Raw genomic sequence first — 21144 nt, 5'->3', positions numbered from 1 at the left:
AGGAGGAGGAGGAGGAGGAGGAGGAGGAGGAGGAGGAGGAGGAGGAGGAGGAGGAGGAGGAGGAGGAGGAGGAGGAGGAGGAGGAGGAGGAGGAGGAGGAGGGCGAGTACGGCACCAGCTGCGTGACCGCATTATTGCTGCGGCCGCACTGGTGCACGCCCACTGCACGACAGGAGGACTGTTACGGCCAGTGGCGCGGCGCTGAGGCCCAGGCCGGGCAGGATGCCCCCTGCAGCGGGGGCTCCGCAGCGTCCAGCCCACCGGCCAAACCAGCAGGGGCCAAACCCTGCGTGATCGTGCGCACGCCAGGAGTGCCATACAAGCCAGGGGTGCCGGGCAGCGAGCCTACGCTCCACTACGACGTCCACGCCTGCGCACCCCCGCCATGCCAATGATAGTCCCAGGTCTACGCATGCTTTGTCTGGGAGCGCGGCCCCGCCCCGCACGTGTACAGGTGTACGACGGCCAGCAGGGTGTCATGCGCCAGCGCGTGACCGGACCCAGCGTGGACGGGACACGCAAAGAGCATGAAAGTGACTGCGAACGAGAGTGAGAAGACGCGCCGTGTGGCGGTTGGCAGATCGGGAAGTTCTTGGCGGTACGCCATCCACGAAGCAAGTAAGACGGTTATTCTTTGCACTACAAGTTGCGTACGCCACGAAGATGGCAGTCAGTGCCTGCATGTGTTTGGCCCTTTGTGGCATGGTGCGTATGCGTGTGTCTCTGTCCGCGTGTGTGCCAGGGAGACGGGGCGCCAAGCCCAGGTGAGGCCTGCGGTGTCAGCCAGCTGTGTGGTTGGGATTACGCACGTAGAACGCGTCTTTGCTTAGCGTGTACATCTCTGCGTCGCCTTGCTGCTGATATTGGTCAAGATATTGGTTGAGCTAGCGTTGCTGAGTCGGGACGTAGGAGGAAGCTGGCCTTCGCAAAGGGGACTGATTCCCCGTACGGCAGAGCAAGGCGGGCTTAAGAGCGCGTGGCACGAAGGCAAGCACTGTCTTGCTTCGTGCTGACACGTACAGCCTGCATGGGGGACACGGCTGCATGGGGGACTCGACGCCATGTATCATGCTCATGCACAATATGGCTCATGATCATCATTGCTATCAAATCTGCGAAGTCTTTCAAGGTCCTGGCCCATCACCAATCATTAATCTCGCCATGCTGCCAAAATTGAGCAAACACGCCCCCACGCGCGGGCTCGAAACCCTACCTGAAGAGTCGCCCGTCTGCGACTTCTACAACTTCAACAACTATGATTGCGATAGAGAGCGTTATTTAATCGACCAGGACAAACGAAGAAGGCGAAGAAGGCGAATGTCGGCATCCAACAGCAGCGCTTCCGACGCCGGCAGCGACGACCGGGACGCCGAGATTCGACGCTTGCAAGATGTAATTAGACGCAACCGCGAATTCAGCAATATACTCGTTTGGTCAACTGCATTTTTCGCGGCGCTGTTCGCGATGGTCACCATGGCGCTGTATATGGCCTTGATAGCTTACTGGCATAAGTTAGACGGTGAGCTGCTGAGAGGGTTTGGCTGGGCGGGTCCAAAAGGCGGGGTGAAGAGATCGCGGGGTGAAGAGAGTCGAGAAATTCGGCGGTTCGAGTTTGAAGGAGCTGCTGCCGGCGCACCTGCCGGGCGCCTACTGCTACCTGGGCGCCTGCAGCCGCCCTGTCCATCGCGTCCTGACCTGCCGAAATTGCCCTTCAGACTCCCGCCTCCCTCGCGGCCCCGCAGGCAGCATGGCCTGCCACGGCCGCCCGCCGGCTTCCCGCCTGCTCCCGCCTGGATGCGGCATTCATGGAGATGTGAGGGGCCTGTGGTGGCCTGTGCAGCGTATGGGCAGCCTGTCACGCCCTGACGTATAACCAGACATGGCGTGTGCAGGGCGTTCCGGGAGTCAGGCTTTGCTTGGGTTTGTGGCACGTCGCCGTGCCTGTTTCGTGTTTAGCGACGGCCAACTCCTGAGCAACTGGCCATGCCGGCTCTGCGTGTGTGAAGGCTGGCGCTGTGTGACTGGAACGGCAACTTGTCAGGATGTTAACGTGCCTGCAAGTGGGCGCCGCTATGCGTGCCGGTTACTTTGCACAGAGTTGCGTGAAAATGAGGCCCAAATCGTGATTAGTTCCGCAACACTCGTCAATGATTGGGTTGGTTGACGGGGTGTTCCTGGTGCGCCAAATGTTGGAAGCACATTTGCAAGGCTTAATCTTCGCCAAAACTGTGATTTGTCTTTCTATTGAGCGACTTGCCGTTCAGTTCCCCCAGCGGCCACGGAACACCCAAACCTCCAAGCTGCGCAGCGCAATGGCTCGCCCCAAAATGGCGCCTGCTGAAATGGGGCAGATGAGCGGAAGATGCCACCAGGGTTACAGTGCAAGCTTCCGCCACCGCGTGTTGCCGGCAGCCTGGGGACAGGCACGATGCCTGCCATGCGGCCCAGACAGTGCACGGCCAAAAAGCATCAGCAGAACATGTAGTAGGACTGACGGCAAAAGACACATCTATATGCCACCGGAACGCGTTCCCTGGGGGTATTTTGTGTTGTGGGGTAGTTTCCTCCCACAGAACACCAGACCCTGCAGCCTAACGGGCAGCCTGCGCTTCCCAACGCGGGCGAAACCAGTGTAGACTAGCAGGTCCCTCACCGCGCCTTGACCATCTAGACATGGGGGCTGCCTTATCGCGAACCCACCGACGGCCTGGCACGGCGGCAGCCTTGACAACACCAGCCAAGCAAGGCTTCCTGTCACGATATATCATGGGCACGTGCGATCCGTGGGCAGCAGCGGGGAGTTGGGACAGAGCGGGCGGTTGGGGCAGCGCGGGCGGTTGGGTCAGGGGTGTGAACCAGGGTGCGAGCGGGCGCATGTGAGTGGGAACAGTTGGGCTCGTGCTCCCGGGGGTTGGGGGCAGCCGGTGGTTGGGTTCTTGTTGGGGGCGCCCTTGCGCGCGGGTTCGGGTCAGGTTGCGCCGGTTGAACTACTGCCGGGTCAGCAGTTTGGCTGCCCCCCCTTCGCTAGGTTGTTTATCGTGCTGCGTCGTGTATCCTAGGTGTTGAGGTAGGCAGGGGCAGGTGGGCGTTCGTGGAGAGGTAGAGGCCAAGTGGCCAGTGCTGGTGGGCAAGCTGGGCCGGGGCTTCTTGAGGTGGTGTACTTCATCTGTGTGTGCTGGTTGGTGCAGCGGGGCCGTGCGGGTCTAGCCCCCGCGGCAGGTTCGTGGGCGTGCCTGCGCGGTGCTCAGGTCGGACGAGGCTGCCCATGCAGGGGCAGCGCCCTCTAGGTCGCCCAACACCGCAACGACTCGGTGTTGCGGTGTTGCTCTCTCTCACACGACCTATCGTGCGTAGCCTTGTGAAAGCTTCGGAGTGATCAACCGACTGCTGTCTTAGACGTACATGTGGGGGGCGCCACTCTGCGGGGGTCCCCGTGTCAACCGTGTGAAACCGTGTGCGCCCAGACAGCTCATGGAAACAGCGGCAGCCCCATGCGTTTCACTGAGTTTACACGCAGCTCACACGCAGCTTCCCACACGCCTCGCGCACGACTATGCATTCCCAGTTTCCCACTCACGCGCCGCGCCAACCGCCAGCCTCCGCCGAGCTCCGCCGTACTCTGATGCAGCTTCCCACACGCGCCCCATCTCAACTACCAGCTCCCAGTCGCGCTGCGCGCCAACCCCCACGCCATGTGCCGCCCCTGTTCGTTGGCAGTTGCGCGAAAGCCCGTTTGTGATCCAGGTGTGTCAGTAAAAGTGTTGGTAGTTGCGAAAGGTGCCGCGCCGCAACACGCGCGTGCAAAGTACACGCATCACCACTACTGCTGCTGTAACCAACGCATGTATGCTTGCGTCGTGTTTGTGCTTATCGGGCATCGGCGCCATACCAGTATGCCTGTCGCATTACTCCTACCCAGCCTGCGAGCACCTGTCTAACGGCCCCGTGCAGTTAGCACGTGTCACAGCCCCGTTCAGCCTTCCAGAAGGATGCTAAAAGTATCTCATGCACGTTTAGCCTTCGGCTGCTAACTCATATCGTGCGGTTCTGGTGATGCATACTAATCGAGCCTTATTGCAACAGCTGGAACCATGTGGTACCGTAGTGCATCTCTTCCGGTCTCTACCGTCGTACATAGCTTCCGGTCTTACTTCCCCCATCGAATCCTCCCCCGAATCCCATCCTAGCCCCCCTGCGGCTCGCAATCTGCCCCTCATCGCCGCCTCTTACAGCCCTCCGCGCGCAAAGTCCGCCACCACTCGCGGCACCGCCGAGTCCAGCCCCGCCACGTCCAGCATGCCGGGGTCCTTGGGGTCGGCGATGCTGAAGTCGTTGACGCTGAATGCCAGCACCACCAGCTTGGCGTCAGGCATCTTCATGGCGGTGCGGTAGCGCTTCAGCGCCTCCGTCGGGTGCACGCCGCCGAACCACGTCTCATTGTCCGTCAGCACCACGAACACGTCCACGGGCAGCTGCTTCTCCGTCGCATAGATCATCGGCAGCGCGCAGTCGGTGCTGCCCATAGGAATCTGCGACGCCCGCTCCACCACCTGCTCTAGCCGGTCGGACTCACGCACGTCGAACTCCACAAGCTGGTGCGAGAACGCCATCGTCTTGACCCACGGCTCGGTGCGCACCAGCGTCATCACCACGGCCGCCGCTGCCTGGCGCGCAGTGAGGGACGTCATGCCGGAGCAGTTGGCACAGCCCATGGAGCCGCTCACATCCAGCCCCAGCAGGTAGCGCTTGCCGGTGGGCACCACGTTCTTGAACGCCAGGTAGAACGCGTCCTCCAGCGCCGACGTGACGGCTGAAACTGGGATCCAGCGCGCCTTGCCGCGTGCGCCCCCACCGTTGCGGTAGGTGCACATGGCGTCCAGAAGCGTCATGGGGTGCACGCGCGCCGCCATCAGTGCCTTCACGTCGCGCAGGCGGTCCGTCACGCGCTTCTGGTAGCCGGGCTGCACCAGCAGACCAAGCTCCGACATACGGCCCAGGTTACGAATCATGGCGGTCAGCGGCATGCCGTTCTCAAGGAACGCGCCCCACACCTCCGGGTTCCGCAGCAGCACGGTGTCACCCACGTGCTCGTGGCCGAAGCGGTGGCGGCGAATGAGAGTGAGCGCCGACTCAATAACCGCAGCGGTCGTAGCGGCGGCCTCGTGCTGAGCCGGAGCAGGCGCGCGGATCTCCTTGCGCAGGCGGTGGGCATCTACCAGGTACTGCATCACCGGGCTCAGCACGATGGACGCGGCCGCCTCAGCCGCGGCAGGCGCCTCAGCCGCGTCAGCCTCGTCAGGCGCCTGAGCCGCCTCGGTTGCAGGGCCCGCCGCTGCCTCTTCCGACGCTGCAGCCTTCTTATGCTTGGGCGCCTGCTCCTGGCCTGGCACGGTGCCGTGGGTAAGGAAGGCGAACACGGCCTTCAGGTCAGCCACCCGCTGAGCCTCGGCGGCGGCGGCCGCGTCACCACCGGCGGCGGCAGCCGGAGCAGCCGCCGCCATCGCCGCCGCAAGGGCGCCCAGCTCCGAGCCAGCTGCCTCGCCATCGCCACCACCCACCACCACCCACTCCGAGTCTGAATCGGCTGAGGCTGCAGCTGCCTCAGTGTCCGGGGCGGCCGCAGCCTTCACAGCGGCCGCAGCGCCCTCCGCCACCTTCCGGCGCTTGGCCGCGTGCTCCTCAGGGTCCGGGTGCGCCAGTCGCAGCAGGTCGGCATGGCTCCAGCCGTTGCGCTGGCTGTACTTAGTCGCCTGGTACGCCACCGCGGCCGCCGTCTTGTCCAGGTACCAGCGGGCCACGGTGCGACGCATGGCGCGGCCCCAGCTCAGCTTGCCGGTGCGGCCGCCCAGGCCTCCTAGCGCCTCACCACCACCGGTATCCTTGCCGCCGCCGCGGCCACCGCGCCCACCACGGCCGCCGCCGCGGCCGCCGCGGCCACCCGACGGGGCAGCAGGAGCGGCAGCGCTTGCGTCGCGAGACGCAGCATCGAGCCAGGCGGCGAAGGCAGCTGCATCGACTGCGCCCGACTCGGTCTTGGCGATGTCAGCCGCTGCGCCCACCTCCTTGCAGCGCTGCACCCACTCGAACAGGGTGGAGGCGGTGCGGCACACGGCCGGCACCGCAGCCAGCGCCGCGCGGCTGGTGGCGGGGTCGCCCAGGCGAGCGCACATGGCCAGGACCACGATGCCTGCAGGGAGGGGGTGCGGGCGGAGGGCAAGAGGGAAGGGCGCATGGCAGTAAGAGGATGTATAGGATCCAGGAAAGCCGGGTTCCGCCGAGCGCGCGGTTTCGGTCTCACGCTGATGTGCATGTCATTCCCACAGACTACGGTGTGCGTGCACCCACCATTCCCTAACTGCCTGAAGCCGTGCTTCCAAACTTCCAGCGGGTGTACGCTAGCCTCTGCCCATCAGTCCCATCTTCCCAGTTGCTCACCGGTGGCCTGCTTGGGCGCCCGTCCCTCCCGGCTGATGTCGACGACCTCCTTCACCACTGCCTCGCCCTGCCCCGCCGCCAGCAGTCGCACCACGCACTGGGCGGACGCCAGGTCCACCGACTTGCGCGAGACGTAGTAGTTGTTGGCTGGAGCGGGGAAGGGGCAGGAGGGCAACGGAGGGGTCATCAGGGGCATACCTAGAGTGGATCGTTGCTGCGGCTATCACTGTTTTGGCCTAAGGTATGCAGCGCCTGCGCTGCACACCCCCGGACCAACCAACTGTCAGAGCTGCGAACTCACCATCAGAGCCTAGGATGATGTATCGACGCAGCAGCGTGAAGTCATCGACCTTGAAGACAAAGCCCCCCGCGTTGTTGGCCACCTGGTCCGCCGAGATGGGCTCGCTCTGAGGGACGGTCTCGGCCATTGTTCTTGCTAGCTAGCTGGATATATACGGTTATACTATATTATCTCGTGGACTCAGCTCAAAGGTGGTCCCTGAGCAGGAGAGCCGCTGGGCCCGGGCCCTGGGCCGGAAGCTCGCTAGTTGTAACTGACGGTGGTCTTACGGTAGTGTTGTGCGCTATGCGTAAGCGTTGTAATGTTGGTGTGTGTATACTCTTATACTTCAAGCAGGCAGCGCGGCGCCTATTTCTATGCGTCCGGTTTGGCCTGGGCCCGAACGGGGGTCTGGCTCGGCCTGGGTCGGCAGGGGAGCTGGCCGCCGCGCACCTGCCTGCCAACCGCAGTGCAACGGGCATCCTAGTCGGAGCATGACCTTTTGAGCAGCATGTATGTCTGCGCAAGACCTACGGACTCAGGGCTGGATAGGGACTTGCGTGTTACGACCAAGTGTTTTGGAGTCGTGAAGGTGTGGATGGACACGCTATGGATGTCTTCAGGTCGCACCCCTTCAGAATAGCCAAGGCCTAGCATTCTGGACTGCATCTAGCTTTCATATGTCACATCGGCTGGAGTGCACTCCGTTCCCGGCTTGGAAGCCCGTGGAAGGACACTCCTGGACACCAACCGCTCGCGTGCGAACCTGCGCTCTACGCAAAGATTCTGTGCCACGCATCGCGCACGCCCAGCGCCACCTGCACGGCGCCAACCCTGCACACGACAAGACAGGCCTGTGCCAACAGCCCACACTGGCCCACAGGCCTGCATGTGCTGTAACCGTAACTATGCATCATGATAAAAACCAGCGTCGTATGAGCGCCTGGCACCGCGTCATTAACATGGCTACACCTTAGCGCTTCTGCAACGCCTTCAACACAAACGTCATACCGTGATGAGGAGCCCGCAACAAGCTGGCCACCCAGATTGCCCCTCATCCACTCTCGAACCCAGAAAGACATTAGCATGAGCTGCACGATAGCACATGAAATTCAAAAACTTCGGTAATGCGATACAGCATGCACTGCATTGTGCTGCTGCGTGGGGCCTACGTCAACTGCGCAACCCACCCACCCACCCACGCACATCTGTCCCGCGCAGCCATTGCCTGCGTGCAATCCAACTCACCAGGTAAGCTCTCGAATTTCAACTGCAAAGCAGGCGCGCCTCACTAGCCCACATCCGTGTAACCGCCTGCCGTTCCACAGGCAGCAACACAGTTGCATTGGTGAACCTAGTTGTGTGTCATTATTACCGCCGCTAGAGATGCATTCATACGTCTGTGTGTTGCATTGCTTCGTCACATTACGGTTGCACTCCAATGACGGTACCCTGGCCCCAGGCCATAGATGCACGGGCCCGTGTCCCTACCTACGCCTGTGCGTCTTAATCTGTGCACCCATGCATACCGTATATAAGACGAACATGAAACCGCAAATGGATTGAAGTGACAGTGCTGGATAAAAGTTTACGATTATGTTCGAACTTACTTTACCATACATAGGTACGCATCCCTGGAGCAAGAGTATTGAAGACAACGGCCAGTCAGCCCTTGTTAAGCATCAATTACTTGTCAACCATCAACTGCGTGGGTTCACCAAAACACAACACACAAGAATCAACTGCTTCAGGGAGGTGCCCGTACCGCAATCTAGCGCGCCACCCACCTGGCTACGCCCCCAAGCAAGCGCGGCCGTGGCCTGCTAGAGCCGTTCGCCTCCTGGCGCTGGCGCCTGCGTCCCCGTTCGCTGTCCCGGCTGCCTCGCTCGTCCCCCGTGGCGGAACGCACCATCGCCTGCCTACCGCGCCAACTGCTGGAGCGGCCCGAAGCCGGTGGGCGTTTCGTATGACCGCACACGCCTGTCGCATGCTAAGGACACACACAGTACATAGAGGCAAAGACCGGCTTGCCATCAGCGACTGGATTCGTTGAATGATACGCCCCGGAGGCTGCGCTGCATTGTTGCGCCCACCAGCAGCCTACCACCAGCAGCAGGCGCAGTGGCGGTACCCGCACGCGCGCGCAGCAGCTCTTGCCTGCGTATCATCAGGACCAACAAGCCCTTGGATGCAACCCAGACCCACCAGCAGTCCCGGACGTGCAGCATGAATGCGCATGCGTGCGGCGTTGCCCTCGTACTAGGCCCCCATCCATGTATTGCCTCGCATGTCAAGGGTGGGCTCACATTGGGCGGCGTCATCATGGCGGCCAGGGGGAGGGGGGGCACAGCGCCGGGCGGGCTCGCCAGTGCGAGGCACGGTGGGTGCAGGCAGGCCCAAGGGGGCCTAGGCGAGAACGGCATGACATGGCGCGTCTGAACACATGCCCTCAACGGCACCCTTAGGCCCGGACACGTCCCCTTCATGTGCCTTGGACGGCGGCTCTCTCTCTCTCGCGCGCGCTCTCCCCCCCCGGTTCGTTTTAGTTTGGGCTGGAATCTACACCCCCCCAAACACACGCACGCGCATACACACGTACACGCACTCACATACAAACGCACTCACCACAGCGGATGCGGTTTCATAACTGCCGACCTGGGCGGCGCGGCCCACAGCGGCACCTCGTCGTGCGCCCCCACGGCGCCGCCGGTGATGTCCACAGCCAGGTGTAGGTTGAAGGTAGTGGCGGCAGAGGGCGACGAGGTAGCGGTGGCGGCGGCCTCCTGGTCGCGGGCGGAGATGGTGAGGCCAAGGGTGAGGCAGGCGTAGATGTCGGATGAGCGGTTGCCGTATGCACTGAAGAGCATCTGTGAGGGACGGCGGGTGCAGAGTCACGTCAGTGTTCCCGATGCGCGTGGGTTGTGTTAGAGCAGGGTGCGGTGAGCCGGTGATGCCCTGCGCTGTTGCGAGGGTTCTTAACGTGCGGGTTTCAGCGTAGGGCACACAGGGCACGACACAGGGTCGACGTACCAGTGCCCCAAGGACACAAATGTGCAAGCCCTGCCCCTGTCTCCCTGCCCCAGCCCCAGCCCCCATCGCGGTATCTAAATCTAAATCGTCGGCCCAGGCCACGCGTTAAATGGTGGCCATCTGGCCGGGCAGGAGGAAGCCTGTGGCACCGAGGAGCGAGGAAGTCTGGCTTTGGGTCATGTGGCATGCCGCGGACATGCCCCAAAAACCCAAAGGTTGAGTCACTGCTATCATAAACAGGCGCGAAAAAGTAGTGTGACGCTTCTGGTTGTGTTGCTGGCCCTATTTGTGATTCCGGGCTATGCTTGCTCTACAGAAGCTTCCACGCCCAGCTCACGCGAATTGTTCACGTCTTGTCAAGCAAACCGAGCCATGAGCTTGAAAAATCGCTCGGTGGATATCAAAGCAACGCCACGGCGAGACGCCTGCCTGCATGCATGGAAAGGGAGCCGGAACTCGGAAGTTTCATCTCTTTGCCAACATTAGTATTCCTATACTGTATACCTATATAATAGCATACTGTAGTTACTATACCCAAAGATTTTATTCGTTTTCATGCGCGTTTCTTACGCTTGCACTTGCCTGCTTTCTGCCGACGAAGTTGCAACTTTGGTGACACACGGCTATCGATAGGCATGCAGCTACTGGGCGCTGGCAGCGTCACGTTGCAGCGCTGCTCCGCGAAAGGGCTGGCGCGGCCAATGCACACGCTCCCACTGCGGCCGGTCGCACCGGGCGCACTTCCCGTGCGTCCTACAGCCCCAGGCCTCCTCACAAACCGGGGCGCTCCCGGCCCACTGCTCCCACGGCGAGCAGCTGGCAGCGGCCATCTCCAGCAATGCAGAGCCAGCGGTGGCGGTGCCGCGAGTGCCGTGCCGGAGCCGGCACAGCCGGACAACCATGCATCCTCGGCGCAGCCCGCCTCTTCCTCATCCCAATCCCCCGCACCACCAGTAGCACCAGCAGCACCAGCAGCATCAGCCAGCTCCTTTGAGGACCGGGCGGCGGCGCTGTGCGGCACCATCACCTCGCTGTTCCCGCTGTGGGTGGTGATGGCGGCGGCGCTCGCGCTGTGGCGGCCAGAAGCCTTCACGTGGTGAGCGAGGGGCCAATAGCTGTGCCGCCGTGTGCCGTGTGTGTGTGTGTGTGTGTGTGTGTGTGTGTGTGTGTGTGTGTGTGTGTGTGTGTGTGTGTGTGTGCCGTGTGCCGTGTCGAGTACTCAACTACGTATGGTGCCAATCAGCCTCGCGAGCGCGCACACACCGCACCATCGGCTGGGGACACATGCCCAACCCACCACTTCCACCCCGCCCACCGCCTCTTTCTCTCCCCTCTCCCCTCTCCCCCATCCTCCTCCCTCCTCCCCCCTGCCCCTCCTCCCCATACCCGCCCCCCGCTGGACTTCACGGACATCGGTAACAACACGTCTACTATGCGACTGCATCTGCCTACGACTTGACTTCTTAATTAATCATGAATGTAACCCCCCCCATCCGCCCGCCTGCCTCCCACCGCGCCCGCCAGGCTGCCCACGCCCTTCATCACGTGGGGCCTGGCGCTGACCATGCTGGGCATGGGGCTCACCATGCGCCTGGCCGACTTCGCGGACGTGTTCCGCCGCATGCCGGGCCTGCTGCTGCTGGGCATGGGGCTGCAGTACACAGTCATGCCGGGACTGGGATGGCTGTTCAGCAGGTGGGTCGGGACTCCGGGGGGGGGGAGGGAAGGGCGGCTGGGCCGCTGGGCGGAGGGGGCGGCTGGGCGGAGGGGTTTTTGTGTGGAGGTTGTGTGTGGGGAGGGCTTAGTCCAAACCCAAAGAAAGCACGACCCAGAACCACTGCCCAGGGTGCAGGGGTTGGTGTGTGTGGGGGGGGGGGGGAGGGGGTTTTGGTTTGTGTGAGGTTGCGGTTTTGGGGTTGAAAGTGGCGGGTGCGTCTGAGCAGGGCGAGCGAGCGAGTGCAGGTTTGCGCAGCTCGGGACCTGCAGCCGGGGACGTGGCGTGTGGGCGACAACTTCAAGGGAAGGCAAGGGGGCAGGCGTGGGCTTGCCAAGCTGCTGCCGGGCATACCGGCCGTGCCTCACCGCGCGGTGTGTGTGGGTGCGGTGTGTGCGGTGCAGGTACGCGGGCCTGCCGGCGCCCCTGGCTGTGGGCATTGCGGTGCTGTCGGCCTGCCCCGGCGGCACGGCGTCCAACATCGTGGCGTTCCTGGCGCGTGGGGAGATGGCGGTAGGCAGCGGGGGGGGGAGGGGAGGCGGGGGCTCCTAAGCTAGCGCTCGCACGTGGCGGCTGTGGCGGGGGCAGCAGTGTGCAAGGCGTCCTGCCGCGACACGGGTGTCCTGGGAAGGATTGATGCACGCTCCGGGAAGGCATGCGGGAAGGCACTTTGTCACCACTGGGTCATGCTGCACGACCGTGGCCTTGCCCTCCCCGCCTCCCCGCCTCCCTGCCCCACTGCCTCCCTGCCCCCTTGCCCCGCTGCCCCACTGCCCCACTGCTCCACTGCCCCACTGTGCCACTGCTCCACTGCCCCACTGTGCCACCCCCCAGCCCACACACACCTCCTTAGCTAATCATGAATGTAACCCCCCACCGTGTCCCCCTTCCCCCCACCCCCCACCCCCCCACCCCCCCACCCCCCCCACACACACACGCAGCTGTCCATCCTGATGACCGCCGCTTCCACGCTGGCTGCGGTGGTGGCCACGCCCGCCATCACGGCCGCACTGGCAGGCACGCTGGCGCCCGTGGACGCCAAGGGGCTGTTCATGTCCACCATGCAGGTGGGTGGGGTCGTGTGTGTGTATGTATGTGGATTGCGCAAGGTGCTGTTTTTTTACCGTACTGTGTGGGATGCGTCTTTTCCACCACTCCCAGTAAGCAACAAGAGACTTGCAACAACAGGGCGTAAAGCGGCGGGGTAATGCAGTTTTGCGAGGGCGATTGGACGGGTGGCGGGCTGGTGTCCGGGTCTGTCGCAGCGTGGATGTCAGTAGGCGTGTAGACGGCAGCACGGCCGTGCGTGGTGGCACCTTGTTCGGTTCCCTCTCCCCTGTCCTACACCGCTGCACCCCTCGCCCCGCGCGCGCCCCTTCCGGTCACCCCTCGCCCTCACCCGTCACCCCTCGCCCTCACCCCTCACCGCCACCTCTCACCCCACCCCACCGCTCGCCCCCCTGTCCCGAATGTTTTAACCTTGCAACCCCCCCCTCGCCCCTCACCGCTCACCCCTCGCCTCACCCTGCACCCCCCCCCCTCGCCCCCGCCCCCAGGTGGTACTGCTGCCCGTGATGGCGGGCTGTGTGGCCAACCAGCAGTTCCCGGCGGTGGTGGCGCGGGTGGCGCGCTTCACGCCGGCAGTGGCCACCCTGCTGGTGGCAGCCATCGTGGGATCCACACTGGCCGCCAGCGCCGGCGCCGTGCGGGCGTCCGGGCCGGCGCTGCTGGGCGCGGTGGCGGGTCTGCACGCATCGGGCTTCCTGCTCGGGTGCGTGGGCCGTGCAGGCCAGGGGGCGGGGCGGGGTGGCTTGGTGTGGTTTGGCGCGGCGTGGCATGGCGTGGCGTGCGCGTGCCGTATGCGGGGTGACGATATCGTACTCGTGCCGCTGGTGCGTCACACGTCCGCGACCTGCGGCAACCCCGCCCACTCCCCCTATCCCTTACCCTCCCGCTCACCGAGTCACCGACACACTCATTTTTGCGCGCCGCTGCAGGTTCGTGATCGCCAAGTGCCTGGGCCTGAGCGGCAAAGTGTGCCGCACCATGTCCATCGAGGTGGGCATGCAGAACTCCACCCTGGGAGCCGTACTGGCGGCGTTGCACTTCGCAGACCCCCTCACCGCCGCCCCCTGCGCCGTCAGCGCCTGCACGCACAGCGTCATGGGCTCCGCGCTGGCAGCCTACTGGCGCCGGACCACCAGGGATGAGGAGGAGGCGGAGGGGAGGGGCAAGGAGGCGGCGGAGGGGGGCAGCGGTGTCGGTGGCGGCAAGCCGCAGGCCGCGTGAGCGCAGCGCTTGTGTGGAGGTGGATAGCAGGGGAGGTGGCAGGCGGGTTGAGGCGTGTTGCGGATGGCGTGTGCAGGTGGCAAGCAGTCGGGTAACGCGGGCGTCAGGGAGTGAGACGGTAGCTTGCTAGGACGGGAGCTTGCTGGCTTTCTATAGCGGGGGCGACAGTGACGATGGCGCGACTGCACTCATTTGGTTCTGGTGGTGGTGGTGATGCATCCTCAGTCCTCTTATGCATACTTTGTAAATTACATACCCTCCAATCCATATTTATCAGCTGGCCGTTATGAGCGAAGTACAATCAAAGCTTTTGTGTCACTGATTGCGCGACATGCCGGGCTGGCTGAGTTTGCACCTGCTTGCGGTGTTCGCAACTCTCTGGAGTCTGAAAGTGAACGCGTTGCACCTGCATGGGCTTGCCGCGAGCTCGCTGGGCGTTCACCGAGTCCAACTGTTTGCCCGTGCACCAGTGGAAGGCTCCACACACGCGCATGTTGTGCTTCTGCACATCTGGTTGAAGCATGTTACTCCACCAGATGCCGGAGGTAAGCTGTCGCTGGGACAGCTTTCCAGTCAAACCGGAGACCCTTTCTCCTCCTGGACCACCGACCCCTCCCCATCCGACCCCTCCCCCACGCCACGCCCCCCCTCCCCTAATATCCCTCCTGAACGGCGGCGCTGCAGGCGAGCCGCGTTTCATGCTGCCCGGCCAGGTGCCGGCTGTGCACGCCCTGATCTGGGTCGAGGTCCTTGAGCGGCTCAACCACACGGCCTGGGCCGGCGTGGCCCGCATGGCCATCGACCCAGACGCATGGCAGGTGGGCACCCCCAGATTGCAAGCCCGCAGCCAGCCACTACCTCTGATTTGGATGACCCGCCGCCACGTGCTGATGACTACTGCTACACTTGCGCACGGCTTGCGTTCGGTCCACAATTGGAACAGCTACCCAACAGCACCTTGAATGTGGTCTGGCCTCCTGGCCGCGCCCTGCTGTCCCGTTTCCTGCCCTCGCCCCGCGCAGCCCAAGCTGACGCTGGTGCTAGCGGATGGGCGGGAGGTTGTGGGGGAGCGGGTGTACGCCGCCGCGCCCCAGGTCCTGTTTAACCAGGTGCAGCCTCTGGACGTCACCTTCACACTCCCGCCAGCGGAGCCGGCGCCAGCGGGCGGCGGCGCCCCCGGCGGCGAGCATGGGCAGCGCTGCTTCAAGGCGAGTGTCGCGGCTGTGGTTTAGGCACACGCGTGTGGTAGAGGGAGGGGGCGGGGAAGTGTGCGGACGGAACACAGTAGAGCCCCAGCAGCCACCGTAATTGACACACGAGGAACACCCGGCAACAACGCATCCTGCGGGCACCCGGTGTGTATACAAACTGTACATACGCACACGCGCAGGTGTGGGAGGCCTCCTTCCCCGACCACCGCGCGCCCTTCTGCCTGCCGCCCTCCTCCGCCGCCCTGTGCCACCGCCTGGCGCCGGCCGCCGCCTACACGCCCGACCGGCCCGCGCTGTGGTCCGTGCTCATCCCCCTCCGCAGCATGGGCGCGCCCTGGGGCACACACGTCAGCCGCACCACCGTGCGGCTGCACCACCACCTGGCATATCTGCGGGAGGTGGGGGCGGCGGGGGCGCTGCTGTACACGGACCCGCTCATGCGACAGGCGCTGGAGGCTGAGGCGGCGGTGCAGCGCTTCCTGCGGGAGGGCAGGCTGATGTTCGTGACGTGGGACATGATGGAGGTGAGGCAGGGGGAAGGGTTGTAGGTACCAGCCCAAACTAAACCAAACCCAATGCAATAGAGCGAGGAGGAGAGCGTGGCCGATGCTTGACAACGGAGTGGCACGCGACAATACCCGGTGGGTTGTTGGTCTCCGAGGATCTAGCACCACATCACTGACGCGGCGCCTGACATTGGACCATGTCCATGCGTCTCCGCCGTCACCGCATACCCCAGACGCCCAACGCCGTTCCCTCGTGTCTCTCTCCTCCCCTGCGCTCTAACCCCTCGCCTGCGTCTCGCCCGCCCGGCGCCCCTGCGTCTCCCAGCGCCGCGACTATATGTGGGACCATCACATGGTGTACGGGCACGCGGCGCTGGGGTTGGCGGGCTGCGGCACCAACCTGTGGCTACAGGTGAGGTGGCGACGGGCGAGGGAGCCTTCACGGCGGCATCATGAGATCCCGGGCGAGCTTGGGATGCACGTTCCGCCCGCATCCTTTCAGTCGTTCAATCTCATGTGCCCCGCTGGCCCATTCTACCTCCGCCTCGTACCCAGCTCCTCCCGTCAACCCCCGCCCGCCCGCTCACCTCACACCACAGCTGTCCGACTTGGACGAAATGTTGTTCAGTGTGTACGACAGCACGTGGCCGCGCGTGTACAGCTGTCTGGTGGAGTCGGCCGTCAACAGGTGCGCCCACAGGACGTACACATGCACATACACACACGCAAGGCAGGCAGGCAGGCAGCCACAGCGCACCACAGCAGGCAGGCAGGCTGGCACAAGCAAAGCAGGCTTGCGTCGCGTGGGTACGCAAACGCACGCGCACAACTTTTGCTGCTGGGTGCGGGAGGTGCCGTACATGTCGGACATGCAGATGTGCTGCATGCAAGGCCGGGAGGCTGCTGCGCGCCCGTGAGGCCCGCGGCGGGCGGGGCGGCCAATCGGCCATACACAGGCCGACCCGTCTCAGTTGCCAACCGCGTGCCCCAGCCCCATGCCCCAACCGCGTGCCCCGACCCCGAGCCCCGACCCCGTTCCGCGACCTGCCCCTCTTACTTGACACGCAGGACTGCTGTGCGCTCCAGCTCCAGTCGTGATGGCGCCCCCGCGCCCGCCGTGTTCCGGCTGTACCGGGTGGACGTGCTGTCCAGCCGGGTGGCCCCCGAGGACGAGGCCGCGCTGTGGTACACCGCCCCCGCCGCCGCAGCAGCAGCTGGGCGGCCGCCGCCGCACCCCTTGGACTCGTACGACAGGTGGGCTTGCTTGCTCAGCGTGGCGGGATCTGTCCCAAACTGTCATGCTGGCCTTCGTCCCAATTTACTCCCGCGTGATCTTCCGTTACAACTTCGGTCTTCGGTCTGGTTTGGTGATGCCGATGCTAATTTACTGAACTGTGGTCCGCCGCTCGGTCGGCGACCGTGCCCAGCAGGATTTCCAAGACGCCGTTGTGGACGGGCAAGATGCTCGCCTGCCCCGCCGCGCGGGTGGTGGACTCCTGGGCACACGACGCGCGCGCCCTGCTGGGCAGCTGGCACGTGGCTAACAGCAGCTGCGCCTTCATCCTGCATGTCAAAAACTACTGGTGAGTGGCCGTGTGGTGTATAGCGGCGCGCCCTGCTGCTGGGGCACCTTTGGGTAAGGGCAGGAAGCGTATGTGGCAGCTGGTGAGGGTTGGCAGCCTCTGGATGGTCATCTAGGATAGTCGTATTTGGAATTGCGGGCTGCGTGCAACACCCCGCTTGTGCGGCACGGACCCGATGCGCCTGCGGCCACAGGCGGCCACGTGCCTACTACAACGCGAGCGAGTTCGAGCCGTTTCGATTCCTGGCGCTCCGGACGAAGGCGGCGGCTGGGGCGGCACGCAGCGGTCAGGGCGCCGAGCCGCGCAACCATGCAGATTGAGGGACGGCGCTTGCACGGCACCTGCTGCCGCGGCTAGCCACATGCGGCTGCGAGTTCAGCAGGAACGTGCGCAAGAGTGGCTGTTATCAATAAAACTAAGGCAGCAGCAGTGCCAGCTTGCCTGGTGTTGGGAACTGCGCCGCCCTGCGACCGGAGCTCGCCAAAGGAGTACAGGAAGATGAGTGCGCGTGTTGGGCGTGCAGACTACTGCGTGATGCCGGCTGATGCGTACGCGTGCGCGGCGGCACATGCAACACACCAGTCGTGGTGTGGGCGGGCTGCAGCCAAACCGTGCAGTCCCCCGCTCCCCACGCTGCGGCGCCTTCAGGCCGCGCGTCCACCTGGCGGTGTCGCCACATGACACACGACGCCTGTGCGCATCGCCGCTGCGCCCTCGCGCAGCCGCACATACAGCCCCACGGCTTGCCGGCCGCGGTCTGGCATCAACATGACCGGCATGGGAAGGAGGCGGCCTCATCACCAACGGCACCTGACAAGAGGTGAGCGGTGAGCTGATGCCGCCGCATCGCCCCTCCTTGACAGGCGCATCAGGCAGACTGAAATCAGAACTTCCATGTCCTTGCTCTTGAAAAGGTGCTGCGCTTTGCCATCTTGATGCACCGACTGCCATCATGTGCAGGTGGCGTGTCCCCGAAACCGAAACAGCCCATCATGGCTGCATGAAAGGCTGGATGGGCGGGGAGTAGCTAGCGCGTGGGAGCAGTCCAGGGCTTGGGCCCAGGCGTTGCGGCCACAATCCAATTCCCAGGTATAACACACACAACGGGAGTCGACGCGCCCCCTCGCTAGGGCAGTGCTACTTGGCGGCACACGGCCTGCTTAAGTCGTTAGAGCCTGGGTACGCTAGTCCTGACCGCATCACCCGCCACCCTGCCTCGCTTGCGTGCTTCAGGCAGCGGTCCTGGGAGGCCATGCCACTCCAGAGTGCTTGGTTGTGGACTGTTTACGAAGTGCTTGCGAGTGAATGCGAATGCAAGACGCCGTCGCGAGCTCCAGGCTAGCAATAAACATCACGAAAGAAGTTAGTGTCAGCGGCAATGCGGTTACTTGTTACCTTCGAGACGAGACACCGGTGCGCGCTCCACGCTGCTCCGCATTCGGCACGCCAAACGGAGTCCGAGTGTCGTGGAGACTGCTGCCGCTTGCAGGGGCGGACGCGTTCCAGCTCGCAACTAGGCTGCTGCCATTCGCCGCGACAACGCGAAACCCACAAAATGCACCCACCTGGAACGGAGCCAGGCATCCGCGGGCGCCCATGGAGCATATGCGTGGGCAAGCGGAAAGAAACGGGAGAAGAAAGAAGCGGCGTGGCGGATGTCAGTAGCCGATGCCGGGCAAAGCTGCCGAGCAAGTGAAGCAGGGTGGCTGCCTAGCTGGGGCCGGGCTGATTAGAGGGCTGAACGGCGGCTGCACCGGGCGAGCTGTACTGGTAGTATGTACTGGCGCCGGCCAAGCGTGGTAAGTATGGGCGCCGCTGCATGGATCCCGCCCCCATGTGCCGCGGCGAGGCTGGCGACGATGCAGTGGCGTACAGCTGACAGCTGAGACGGACGGGCGCGGACCGCTGTGCGGTTCCCCACACCCGTCCAGGGACCGGCCCACGCACGGTGCAGCGGGGCCGGCCGGGTGGGGGAACCGTGCTGACAGCTGAGTGGGCGGCGGGCGGAGGGCTGGCCGAGCTCGGTGCGTGTCCACGGCATGTACCCGAAACCGCTGAAAAGCCAAACCAAGAAACAAATTCTCCAGAACCAAATAACCAAGGTGTAAGACGACGACGACCCGTCCGCGCAGTGCTGCAATCGCGTGCATGCGGCCGCGTGAATGCTCAGGCTGCACCCGCAAGCGGGAGGCTCGTTTGAACTGAGCCAGCCAGCAGCGCATGGATAGGGGCGTGGAGTGGTGGCAGCATGAGAGGCGTGGTGTAAACACGCGTTATGTATGGAGTAATGGAGCATCAGTGCCAGGGCGGCGACGTCCCGGAGTTGTGAGGCGAATTCCCAGCGGCCCAGCCTGGTAAATGCGCCAGATGTGGGGAGTAATGAGGCCCAACAATGAAGTAGTGAACAGTCCTAAACAGTCCAGTGCGCATGTATGGCACGGGGAATGGGAAGAGCGAGGTTTGAGCTGTGTGCGCTGCTGCCCGCTCCGGGCCGAGATCGTTGCGATCGGGTTGTGTACCCAAGTATGTGTACCCCTGGTGTGCGAGTCTAACAGGCGCGATGGCGCTAGCTCCACGCTTCAAGCCTTGCGCAGTCCTTGGTCCTTGCTAGTCTGTACAGTCTGCACCATCGATTTTAAAGTGTGGTGTGAACTGCAAGAACGTACCACTCAAACCTGTTTACACGCATCACCGGGCTACACGCGAGCAGCGGCGCAGCCGCGCAGCCCTGGGCGCACCTGTTCACGTGAGCCCCAGATAGACTCGTTGCGTGCCTGTGCGTGCCATCCGACACACACTACGCACCCAGTACGCTCCATAAGCAGCTGGCTGATAATCTGCTGACTTAGCAAGTTATGACTAGTTGCAAGCAACAGGGCCGCGGAGATCATTCTTTGCCGGCAGCGTGCCCGCGCCCGCCATCTGTCGATGAAATTCGTGCAGCAGAGGGGCCCATGTTGCGAGGCTAATATGCTACCACGATGAATTTAAGATGCACATAAGAGCATGTAGGGGCTGGGCATTTGCGCTTCTGGTTTCAGCGGTCTCCATTTTGCGAGTCGCTGCGCTGAGGGGTTCGTTTGCGCATCTTGCAGCACGGTCAACGACAGACTTAGGCATTCAACATATTAAGCTATTCGTGATCGCGCCTGTGCTGGTCAATAAGACCGAGTTCGGTTTCGCGTCAAGGACCGCAACGACAGAGGACAAAGTACTGTTACTGCATGTATGGCTAAAACGAGTCACTCCCCCGGGCAAAACAGGTATTCCTCGAACAATACAAACTTGCGCGAGCCCGTACCCCACCTTCCACACCCACCTTGTGCACGTGCTTGCGCATCCCACCCGCCCCTCGTTCCCTTCTTCCCTGCCCTTCGCTCGCTTGCAGGCGAGCCCCGCTTTATGCTGCCCAGCCAAACACATGCTGTGGATGGTTTTGCCTGGGTGGAGGACATCAGCAACATCAGCTCCAGCCTGTATGGATGCCTGTTCAGCCAAGTCGACCCCCACGTCTGGCAGCCACGACTGCGGCTTGGCACCACCTCAGGGGACACAGTAGCCTCCACCCCCATCCCCAACAGTCTTGACCACCCCTGGTCGCACCTGCGACCGTTCCACTTCACCTTCCTGCTGCCCGCCGCACATGAGTCGGACTTCTGCTTCAAGGTGAGAGCGGTGGCGCAGCACAGCAGGGTGGGCGACCCCATGGACACACACACACACACACACACACACATATGTTCAACGCACTTCAATTGAACTGCACACAAGTGACGTAAGCGGGCCCATGGCACCGATATGTACGTACGCACATATACGCGCAGGTGTGGGAGGCCTCCTTCCCCGATAACCGCGCGCCCTTCTGCCTGCCGCCCTCCTCCGCCGCCCTGTGCCACCGCCTGGCGCCGGCCGCCGCCTACACGCCCGACCGGCCCGCGCTGTGGTCCGTGCTCATCCCCCTCCGCAGCATGGGCGCGCCCTGGGGCACACACGTCAGCCGCACCACCGTGCGGCTGCACCACCACCTGGCATATCTGCGGGAGGTGGGGGCGGCGGGGGCGCTGCTGTACACGGACCCGCTCATGCGACAGGCGCT

The 21144-nt window shown here is 63.5% G+C and overlaps 7 protein-coding genes across 9 annotated transcripts in view; 5 read left to right on the top strand and 2 right to left on the bottom strand.

The window, feature by feature from the left end:
- CHLRE_17g725851v5 (uncharacterized protein) overlaps positions 1–1065 on the top strand; it is a 2696-nt gene extending 1631 nt beyond the window's left edge. The window contains exon 4 of the mRNA XM_043072342.1: positions 3–1065. Coding sequence (XP_042914801.1) covers positions 3–395 — 393 coding nt within the window. The 3' untranslated portion in view covers positions 396–1065. The remainder of the gene's footprint in view (positions 1–2) is intronic.
- Positions 1066–1119: 54 nt separating this feature from the next.
- On the top strand, positions 1120–2255 carry CHLRE_17g725800v5 (uncharacterized protein). The gene is made up of 2 exons (XM_001697196.2): positions 1120–1519; positions 1743–2255. Exons 1-2 carry the CDS (start codon positions 1474–1476, stop codon positions 1871–1873), a joined length of 177 nt encoding a protein of 58 aa, XP_001697248.2. The 5' UTR covers positions 1120–1473; the 3' UTR covers positions 1874–2255.
- Positions 2256–3217: 962 nt separating this feature from the next.
- Positions 3218–7089, bottom strand: CHLRE_17g725750v5 (uncharacterized protein). Its single transcript, XM_043072341.1, has 3 exons — positions 6737–7089; positions 6436–6582; positions 3218–6187 (listed from the first exon to the last, which is right to left on the bottom strand). Exons 1-3 carry the CDS (start codon positions 6861–6863, stop codon positions 4227–4229), a joined length of 2235 nt encoding a protein of 744 aa, XP_042914800.1. The 5' UTR covers positions 6864–7089; the 3' UTR covers positions 3218–4226.
- A 178-nt stretch (positions 7090–7267) lies between these two features.
- Positions 7268–10169, bottom strand: CHLRE_17g725700v5 (uncharacterized protein). Of its 3 annotated transcripts, none has more exons than XM_043072338.1 (6): positions 10083–10169; positions 9341–9582; positions 8503–8872; positions 8326–8419; positions 7964–8029; positions 7268–7806 (listed from the first exon to the last, which is right to left on the bottom strand). In XM_043072338.1, the coding sequence occupies exons 2-3, from the start codon at positions 9580–9582 to the stop codon at positions 8749–8751; spliced, it is 366 nt and encodes a 121-aa protein (XP_042914799.1). In that variant the 5' UTR covers positions 10083–10169; the 3' UTR covers positions 7268–7806; positions 7964–8029; positions 8326–8419; positions 8503–8748. The 3 variants fall into 3 exon arrangements, with proteins under 3 accessions (XP_042914799.1, XP_042914798.1, XP_042914797.1); XM_043072339.1 differs by having other exon boundaries at positions 8625–8872; XM_043072340.1 differs by having other exon boundaries at positions 8326–8872.
- Positions 10170–10269: 100 nt separating this feature from the next.
- CHLRE_17g725650v5 (uncharacterized protein) lies at positions 10270–14007 on the top strand. Its single transcript, XM_043072337.1, has 6 exons — positions 10270–10841; positions 11270–11440; positions 11864–11972; positions 12401–12526; positions 13016–13230; positions 13457–14007. The coding sequence occupies exons 1-6, from the start codon at positions 10381–10383 to the stop codon at positions 13746–13748; spliced, it is 1374 nt and encodes a 457-aa protein (XP_042914796.1). The 5' UTR covers positions 10270–10380; the 3' UTR covers positions 13749–14007.
- A 52-nt stretch (positions 14008–14059) lies between these two features.
- Positions 14060–19725, top strand: CHLRE_17g725600v5 (uncharacterized protein). The gene is made up of 11 exons (XM_043072336.1): positions 14060–14293; positions 14433–14566; positions 14771–14956; positions 15139–15483; positions 15791–15877; positions 16065–16153; positions 16534–16719; positions 16896–17048; positions 17242–17868; positions 18009–18461; positions 18980–19725. The coding sequence occupies exons 1-9, from the start codon at positions 14080–14082 to the stop codon at positions 17366–17368; spliced, it is 1521 nt and encodes a 506-aa protein (XP_042914795.1). The 5' UTR covers positions 14060–14079; the 3' UTR covers positions 17369–17868; positions 18009–18461; positions 18980–19725.
- A 334-nt stretch (positions 19726–20059) lies between these two features.
- Positions 20060–21144, top strand: part of CHLRE_17g725550v5 (uncharacterized protein) — a 9136-nt gene continuing 8051 nt past the window's right edge. Inside the window, exons 1-3 of the mRNA XM_043072335.1 lie at positions 20060–20311; positions 20437–20714; positions 20873–21091. Of these exons, the coding sequence (XP_042914794.1) occupies positions 20451–20714; positions 20873–21091 (483 nt within the window). The 5' untranslated portion in view covers positions 20060–20311; positions 20437–20450. The remainder of the gene's footprint in view (positions 20312–20436; positions 20715–20872; positions 21092–21144) is intronic.

This window comes from Chlamydomonas reinhardtii, chromosome 17 (genome assembly GCF_000002595.2).
Source record: "Chlamydomonas reinhardtii strain CC-503 cw92 mt+ chromosome 17, whole genome shotgun sequence".
Classification (NCBI taxonomy): Eukaryota; Viridiplantae; Chlorophyta; class Chlorophyceae; order Chlamydomonadales; family Chlamydomonadaceae; genus Chlamydomonas; species Chlamydomonas reinhardtii.
The sequence above is the reverse complement of the archived record's forward strand: the minus strand, read 5'-3'. Positions and strand labels throughout refer to the sequence as shown.

What these genes read in the sequence shown, in the direction of transcription:
- CHLRE_17g725800v5 (XM_001697196.2), top strand. Translation starts at nt 1,474, where the DNA reads ATGGCGCTGTATATGGCCTTGATAGCTTACTGGCATAAGTTAGACG. An exon ending in TTACTGGCATAAGTTAGACG is followed by an intron (nt 1,520 to 1,742) that starts GTGAGCTGCTGA and finishes GCGGCCCCGCAG; the next exon opens with GCAGCATGGCCTGCCACGGC.
- CHLRE_17g725750v5 (XM_043072341.1), bottom strand. Translation starts at nt 6,863, where the DNA reads ATGGCCGAGACCGTCCCTCAGAGCGAGCCCATCTCGGCGGACCAGGTG. An exon ending in CATCATCCTAGGCTCTGATG is followed by an intron (nt 6,583 to 6,736) that starts GTGAGTTCGCAG and finishes TCCCCGCTCCAG; the next exon opens with CCAACAACTACTACGTCTCG. An exon ending in GGCGCCCAAGCAGGCCACCG is followed by an intron (nt 6,188 to 6,435) that starts GTGAGCAACTGG and finishes CCCTCCCTGCAG; the next exon opens with GCATCGTGGTCCTGGCCATG.
- CHLRE_17g725700v5 (XM_043072340.1), bottom strand. Translation starts at nt 9,582, where the DNA reads ATGCTCTTCAGTGCATACGGCAACCGCTCATCCGACATCTACGCCTGC. An exon ending in ATGAAACCGCATCCGCTGTG is followed by an intron (nt 8,873 to 9,340) that starts GTGAGTGCGTTT and finishes GATGATACGCAG; the next exon opens with GCAAGAGCTGCTGCGCGCGC.
- CHLRE_17g725650v5 (XM_043072337.1), top strand. Translation starts at nt 10,381, where the DNA reads ATGCAGCTACTGGGCGCTGGCAGCGTCACGTTGCAGCGCTGCTCCGCG. An exon ending in TGTTCATGTCCACCATGCAG is followed by an intron (nt 12,527 to 13,015) that starts GTGGGTGGGGTC and finishes CCCCGCCCCCAG; the next exon opens with GTGGTACTGCTGCCCGTGAT. An exon ending in GCATCGGGCTTCCTGCTCGG is followed by an intron (nt 13,231 to 13,456) that starts GTGCGTGGGCCG and finishes GCGCCGCTGCAG; the next exon opens with GTTCGTGATCGCCAAGTGCC.
- CHLRE_17g725600v5 (XM_043072336.1), top strand. Translation starts at nt 14,080, where the DNA reads ATGCCGGGCTGGCTGAGTTTGCACCTGCTTGCGGTGTTCGCAACTCTC. An exon ending in ATGGGCAGCGCTGCTTCAAG is followed by an intron (nt 14,957 to 15,138) that starts GCGAGTGTCGCG and finishes GCACACGCGCAG; the next exon opens with GTGTGGGAGGCCTCCTTCCC. An exon ending in TGACGTGGGACATGATGGAG is followed by an intron (nt 15,484 to 15,790) that starts GTGAGGCAGGGG and finishes TGCGTCTCCCAG; the next exon opens with CGCCGCGACTATATGTGGGA.